This window comes from Erigeron canadensis, chromosome 1, assembly GCF_010389155.1.
Source record: "Erigeron canadensis isolate Cc75 chromosome 1, C_canadensis_v1, whole genome shotgun sequence".
NCBI classification, from domain to species: Eukaryota; Viridiplantae; Streptophyta; class Magnoliopsida; order Asterales; family Asteraceae; genus Erigeron; species Erigeron canadensis.
This window is the reverse complement of record NC_057761.1, coordinates 1,377,426-1,385,731: the sequence shown is the minus strand read 5'-3', so window position 1 is coordinate 1,385,731 and position 8,306 is coordinate 1,377,426. Positions and strand designations below refer to the sequence as shown.

Below are 8,306 nucleotides of genomic sequence, written 5' to 3'. Positions count from 1 at the left end.
TGATTTTTAGGCATATAAATTAGGTTAATTTATCATTATCCTTTTTTTTGTAAGTATTGCCCTAGTTTATATATAAAACTAGATAGTTTTACCAACAAGGAATTAGCCTAGTGGTAAGGCAAACACTTGATGACCTTAAGGTCTCAAGTTCAATCCTCGTTGGGGACAAAAAATAATTCCTTTAAGGTACCCGTTACCAATGAAGCCTAGACTCATATGTGAAATTTAAATACGCGGGTTCGATCCTCCGGGGTGCCCAGATCATGTGGAGATTAGGATGAAGGTATTTTACCGGCATCATATGGCTCATACGGGGTGGGTCGATGGGTATCCAATTGTGATACCGGGGCTAGGGTTCCCTCCAGTACCCTTTTTTTTTTTTTTTTAAATTAGATAGTTTTGTATCAGGGTAGATTGTAGGTTATGGCATACTACAAAGTCAATATGCATTTTCATTTGCAGTACTCATGAGTCATCCCGTAACGTAACCACATTTTCGTTTAAGCCATCGGCATGTGACTAGATTTAATATTTTGCCCAGGTTAAACGCTATGTTGAAGGGATCCTAAGCTATTATCTGGTCATTAATCATGGTGCTTTAGTGCTGTTTTCTTTCATGAGTAATTTCTTTCTATTCCGGGATTATATCAGGAGGTCTTCTGCCATATCATGAAAAACCATAAGCATTTCATATGTATATATGGTTCTTGATTGTGATGTCACAAGCAGTCTGCTCTATATGGTTTGGTTTAGTTTGATGGTAATGTATTTTATTTTACAGACTTCTTATCTTTCCTTCCGTAAAGCCTATCAAACTAGAGTCTGAAAGGGTTTATTTCCAGTATCTACTGATCAGCAAAAAAAGGTATGCTAGTCTCCTTATATCAAGTAAGCAATTAATCCAATGGTCAAGATTAAAACATCAACTTTTAATCTTAGCCATAGGATTTAATCCAATGGTTGAAGTTATTCCAATTGGTTATGTATCGCACGGATTATTTCTTGTGGTTATAACCATTAACAAAGGTACCGATTTAATCATGTAGGCCTTGTTTGACTTTGTTAATTACTTACTGAACTATTGTGTCTGCACTAACTAATCTATCCAACAGGGCAACAGGGGCTGGCAAAAAGAGGAGAGGATTATGAAGTCAAGACGGCACGTGTTGAACTCGCAGAGAGAATGGAAAAGTTGGGCATTACCTTATGCGTGTTATTTTTGGTCATGCTCATTGGTGTCTTGCAAATATGTTAAATAACCTGGTCTGCAAATGGTACATCAGTATAGTTATAGATCGATCCATGAGGACCATGACAACCCAGGATATCGTTATATGGCTACAAAGAGCTCATGGCGAGTGTGGAAACATAGAAATATTTATTACTCCGTATATCATGTACAATTTCTAACATCAATGTTATTTACAAAATTTCAATAGCACTTCATCCGGCACTTGTAATATCTACTGTCAAGTTATGTTGGATTGTGCGAAGGCTTTTGGCACTGGTTTTTAGTGGTCCAAGCATATATTGTCTTTACGACCAACGAATTTCCGTGGATAACAATAATTATAGCCTTAGATATAGAGACCGAAACCTGTGCAGCCTCAATGCAGGATCTCTTGATACTGTAGTAAAAAGTCAAATAAAAAAAGAGTGAGTGCTAAGCCCACCATACCAATTGTCAAAAAGAAATAATTGAATGGCCAAGAGGGATGATAGAGACGTAGATACTTCAAAGGGTGATGATAAGTTCGCAACATGTTTTTGCTATATAGAACAATTACTGCTTTAGAAAGTTTTACAAATCAACCTTTCTCAAACTCTTTATTGCCTCCCCCTTATACAGGTATGCAAAACTCGGTGTGACCCGAGACAATTGAGCTACATTTGGGTCGGTTGTCTGTTTAAAGGTGTTATTAAAATGAGTAAGGATTCCTTCACATAACTTATATCACAACCTTTTAATTAAAATCAAAGGTTGAGATTTATTAATCATTATAAAATCTTAACCATTGATTTTAAATCAATGGTCAAGATCTTCTCAACTTTATTTTTTAAGTTGAGATAACTTGAAGGCATCTCTACAATATTAAAATATATTTTTGTTTTGATTTCTATGTTCCAAAACTATTTTAATATGTTTTAAAATTAAGATACGTTGTTTAATTAAGTGCCTTCTTTGGTCTCATAGCTATCGGCATGTTAGAGTTCCTCGCTCGGGTTCGAGTCTATGTCCATTAAGTTTTCTTCCATGTTAATTATATGATTAACAAAACTTATTTTCCCCAAAAGTACAATTTGTTATCTCCGGCCAATCATTGGGTGAAACAAATTATAAAAGCAATAATATAAATTAGGGATTAATTTGGATGACCAATGTACTTAACAAACTGGAATATTGATATGTATCACCTACAAACTTGTAAATTGTGTACATGGTTGACCAAAATAACTTGTTATAGCCGGTTACACTTTACATAGCTAATGTGGCGGCTCAGCTGATAATGATGTGACAACTTACGTGTTAAATTTACCTTTTTTTACATGGTTGCCCGGTTTATTTTTTATTGATGTGTATCACGCACAAACTTATAAATATAGATATTAGGTGTGTATTTTACATGATTAACCAAAATATTTTTTAATAATATGAATATTAGGTGTGTATTATACTGATTGGGTCTTAATATAGCTAACATTCTTTATCAAATACAAACGTCGTCTCATCTTTATTAAACCAACCACCACCGAATGAAACAAACGTGGTTCGCTCTTTCATCCGGGTCATGATTCATTAAATAAAAATGAGACCACAGTTGTATTTTGTGAAAAATGTATAATTTCTTAGAATTCATGTCATCAGTATAATACAGATTTGATATTCATATTATTAATTTTAATGATAAGAAAAGCACTTTAACCTAATCTATCAAACTATAACAGGTACTAATCATATTTAGGGCTGTAAACGGTTCGGTTCGGTTAGCTAGAAATTTCAAACCGTTTTTCGGGTTTTGGTTCGGTTCGGTTCGGTTAGTTAGAAATTTTGAACCGATAATTTCGGTTACCCGAAAAAGTTGGTTAATTTCGGTTAACCATTTATTAAAATTATGCTAATATAAAGTTTAAATTTTCAAATATAATAGTCAATTTACATTGTATTAATTAATTTTTCTATGTATAATAGTATTTAACTATATTAATATTTTGCTTTATAAATAAATATACATTACATCTAATTTTGAATTAATTTTTTCTAACTATGCAATGCAAGTTTCTATTTAAAAGTATCATAATTTATTACTTAAAATGTCTTCTATATAATATTACTAATATTTTTTTATAGATATTTTAAACAAAGCTAACTTTTCTTAAAAAGAGTATATATATAATAAAATTACTTAGAATATCCAAAACTAATCATAGATTGTGAAAAAAAATTAGTAAAACTGTTAATATTTTAGGCAACAAATAAAAAAATTTAGCTAAATAGTTATGTAAATGATGTATTCATGTAATACATATATGTGTAAATACACATATATATGATTATATGTAGGTATACATCCAAATTCGGTTCGATTCGGTTAACCGCTGGTAATGAATATTGAAAACCGTAACCGAACCGTTACACATCGGTTTTTTGTTTTCGGTTTTTGGTTTTTTTGGTTTCAAATCACGCGGTTCGAATCGGTTTTGGGGTTCATTTCTTACACCCCTAATCATATCTATATTCTAACTAAGAACATCTGAGCAAATTGTTATGTTACAGTGTAACTTTAAATGGTATCATAACACTACCTTTCAATTAAATCTTGACTTTAACAAAATACATTTAAAATTTTTTTTTTTTTCTTTTTATCAATTTAGAACTACCAATTATTTGGACAGGGCTAGAAGATTATAAATATGTTGCAATCTAATGTTACTTTTACTTTACAAATCATTGCATTAGTTGAATTGTTATTTTCATAATTTGATGTATTGAAAACACAAATTATATAGATTTGATTATACTATTTTGGTTATGAAGTTTTAATTACTTGAGGTGGGTTGAACTCGGATTTATTAACCTCTAAATTGCAATAATACAAAGTTTGAGCAGCCAGTACAGACAAAAGTTTCTGAATATTCAATCCCAGTTAATACAAACTGAATTTATATGAAGTAGAGGCGGCAAAATGGGTGGTCTCCGTTGTGGGTTTAGTACAGATACAGATGACATTGCATATCATCTCCACTTGTTCAATATTATACTCAGCAGCCGTACACTTTATCTTTGTATAAATACAAGCATTCATATCTTTTATATTTCACCAATTATATTAAGTCACATTTTGAGTGCAGCATTATTAGCTAGCTAGGTATGGCTGATTTCCAAATCTACTTTCCTATCTTTATGTTATGGCTGATATCCACCTTTTTGATCCGTTTCTTGTTTAAAAGTAGTAAAAATAACAATAAGTCTAAAGGAGTTGAATCTCCACTCCCACCAAGCCCCTTTTCTCTTCCCTTTATTGGCCATCTCCACCTTATTGGTTCAATCCCTCACCAAACTTTTCACAAGCTTTCCCTCCGATATGGGCCAGTTTTCCGCCTCTTACTAGGTTCCGAGTCTTGTATCGTTGTCGGATCACCAGAAACGGCAAAAGAATTCCTTAAAACGAATGAAAATTCCTTTTTAGACCGGCCACGTAACACAGCCATAACTTACCTAACTTATGGGCTTCAAGACTTTATGTTTGCCCCTTACGGGCCGCATTGGAAGTTCATGAAGAAGATAATCATGTCAGAGCTCTTAAACGTATCAAAAGTCGGCTTGCAACGTCGAGCAAGGCAAAATGAAATTCATCTGTTTATGAAAAATATTTCTCAAAATGCCAAACAAGGGAAGGCCATGGAGTTGGATATCGAGTTGACAAAAGTTGTTTACAATGTGATAGCAGAAACTATTATGAGCAAAAGATGCCGGGAGGAGGCTGAGGCGAGGGAAATGAGGAACTTGTTTGGCGATATAACTGAGATAGAAGGTAACTTCAACATCTCGGACCACATCAATTTCTTTAAAAATGTTGACTTGCAAGGGTTCGGGAAAAGATTAAAGGATATTCGTAGAAGATATGATATATTCGTTGAGAAGATCCTAAAAGAGCATGAAGAGGCTAGAAAGCTGGACATAGAATTAGAAGGGAAGGACAAGGACTTGCTCCACATATTACTCGATATCGCAGATGATAAAAGCCAGGAGATACAGTTGACACGAGAACACATTAAAGCCTTCATTTATGTAAGTTTCATATAACATAATCTCCTTCTCTAGTACTATGACTATCTATATCGGTTGGCTATATATATGTGTGTGTGCGCGCATGTGTGTGTGTGAATATACTAAAACGGTGTTTGTAATTGCGTTTGTAAAATAGATTATGCATTCAAAAACTGCATATTGAAAAAGCATGTGCTGATTTGCTTTTCCAAAACTGCGTTCCAAAAATAATCAATTACTTTTCCGAAACAGTTTTTGATTTAAATTTTCTATCTTGTCCCATATACCAGGATATAATTGTAGCAGGATCAGACACTACATCACTTTCCACAGAATGGGCACTTTCAGAAGTTATCAATCATCCAAACGTAATGAAAAAAGCTAGAGAAGAAATAGATAGAGTTGTTGGCAAAAACAGACTTCTACAAGAATCAGACATACCAAACCTTCCTTATCTCCGGGCAATTGCTAAGGAATCTTTACGCCTTCATCCAGGAGGGCCGTTGATTCCAAGACGGTCTACAGAAGATTGCATGGTGACAGGTTACCATATTCCCGCAAATTCTACTGTATTTGTCAATGTTTGGGCACTCGGTCGAGACCCAGACTATTGGGAAAATCCTCTTGAGTTCATACCTGAGAGATTCATTGACAACGAGGTGGACATGAAAGGACAACATTATAACCTATTGATATTCGGGACTGGGAAAAGGATGTGCCCGGGGATGTCGTTTGCATTGCAGATGCTACCTGCAACGCTCGGTCCCATGATTCAATGTTTTGAGTGGAAGGCCGGGAAAGATGGGAATCTTACAAGAGTTGATATGGAAGAGGCTCCTGGAATCACTCTTCCTAGAGCAAACCCTTTAGTTTGTGTTCCTGTGCCTCGACTTGATCCTTTACCCTTTTAACTAGCTCGTACGTCTTCAAATTTCCCTGGACACATATATGGGAGATCGACTACGTACTTTTAAATATATAGTCAATTCATACATCATACGCTTATTAATTAACACTAGTATACATGAATAAATAAAGAGTTTCGAAGATATGTTTATGTACGAGAGAAGTCTGCACCATCATAAATATACTGTACGTGTTTAATGTTTATGAATTATGAATATGAATCTCATTCATTTTGTATGACATAACTTTTTGTTTTTTTAATATTTATGTATTTAAAAATTATGAACATGAATTATGAATATGATGGCTACTGCTTTTGCTACTAGAAGCATACATGGGATGAGAATATAAAGCTGTTAAGTACCTAAGCTTATATGTCGGACACTCACATATTAATTTTTTAAACCATAAAAACCATGGGTGCCAGACATTTATTCATTAAACAATATATAATAAAATATTAGTATGTAAGGGGTTCACACCTACGCTTAGGTGTCGGACAACCTTATATTCCCTTTTCCAAGCATATATATATATTGGAATAACCAATTAGTATACTTCATTGTTTCCAGAAACATATGTGATGGCTACTGCTTTTGCTATTTGGTACTGATGGCTACTGCGTTTCATATATATTAGTTTTTTTTAGAAAGGCAAATTTCATTTTCATACATATTAGTTAAAAAAGTGTCGAATTCCACAGACACCAACTGAATAATACTAATTTAATCAAATCTTTTTCTAGAAAACACCATATTATACTTCACTAAATGTCTAAACCTTTCTTTACTATAGTTTATTTTTTGTATTGATATGCTCCCTCTCATTAATAGAATAACAATTGTTTGTATCCATGTTTACAATTTGTAATATTTTTTAACAGTATTCGACATCAAGGAAGAATTGGTGGCTTCGGCCTCGGGCCTAACATGTCTCAATATAACTTCATATTCATCCTAACCACTGAGCTCAAAGATGGAAAACAGAATCTTTTTTCAGGAAGTTTAAAACCAGCCCATTTTTAAAACCGGACCGAACAAGACCCACTAAAACAAAGGCCAGTTCTTGGGTTACATTTCTTGTAATTTTGCGAGTGTGTAGCCGGGCCCCATCCATCACCTGTCCAGTAACACGCCTCATTACACAGATTAGAGAGGAAAAGGCGGACTCTTTTATGAACACCCACCAAAGTCCATATACTTTCATGGGCAGCCAAGTACGTGCACCAAATTAAAACTCTTATTATATTATGTTTTTCTAAAACTTATCTATATATATAAAAGGCGTTCCATCAGCCCAATCATATATACTAATGTACACTATAGTCGAGCTAGTAAAACGAGATATCCAACCGTTAACCTAACCGATCCAAAAGTTCGAAATCAGTTAGGAACCGATAAGGTACAAACCGATTATAGGTTACCATTAACCGCCGGTTAGGAATTGATTATCACTTTCAAAACACAAACCGATTAATAATCGGTTAACCTATAACCGGTTAAAATAACTAAATAAAAACTGGTTAGATAATATAAATATAATATTTAATTATTATTAATATATTATATCTAAATTCTAACCTTATATTTTCTCACACGCCCCGCTTTCTCTTTCAATTGTAACCAAATTGAATACCAAATCCATCATATTCCCTATTTCCCTAATCGATCCTTTTCTTCATTTAAACCCAAATCGATTGATTCCCAAATCTACCATTTATAATAACAGTCGATCCTAATTCCTAACATTATTTTCTTCATTTAATCATCAATCATTTTCTTCATCCAATCATCAACAGTCTAATTTCTATCTTGTTTTTGGTTTGTAACTTCTGGTAGTGCTACTGTATTGTCTTGTTCTTGTTATGCTTAGGTTCAGTTCTTGTTGAACTATTCTTGTTTTGTTTATGTTTCTGTTCTTTTCTTTTCATTGTTCTTGTTATGCTTATGTTAATTCGTAAACTGTTTCTGTTCAAATGTTTGCAATTCTATTTCTTCTGGTTCTGTCATGTTTCTTGCTCTTTCAGGTAATAAAAACCGAAATAGGTTAACCATATCGGTTAACCGGTTTTTAATAACCGAAATCGGTTTTACCGGTTAAGGTTTTTACATACACAAAGCGATTATTAACC

The 8,306-nt window shown here is 33.6% G+C and overlaps 1 protein-coding gene across 1 annotated transcript; it reads left to right on the top strand.

Annotated features, from left to right (window-relative positions):
* The first annotated feature begins 4,338 nt into the window (after positions 1–4,338).
* Positions 4,339–6,417, top strand: LOC122609551 (cytochrome P450 93A3-like). Its single transcript, XM_043782584.1, has 2 exons — positions 4,339–5,290; positions 5,560–6,417. Exons 1-2 carry the CDS (start codon positions 4,370–4,372, stop codon positions 6,178–6,180), a joined length of 1,542 nt encoding a protein of 513 aa, XP_043638519.1. The 5' UTR covers positions 4,339–4,369; the 3' UTR covers positions 6,181–6,417.
* Positions 6,418–8,306: the final 1,889 nt, after the last annotated feature.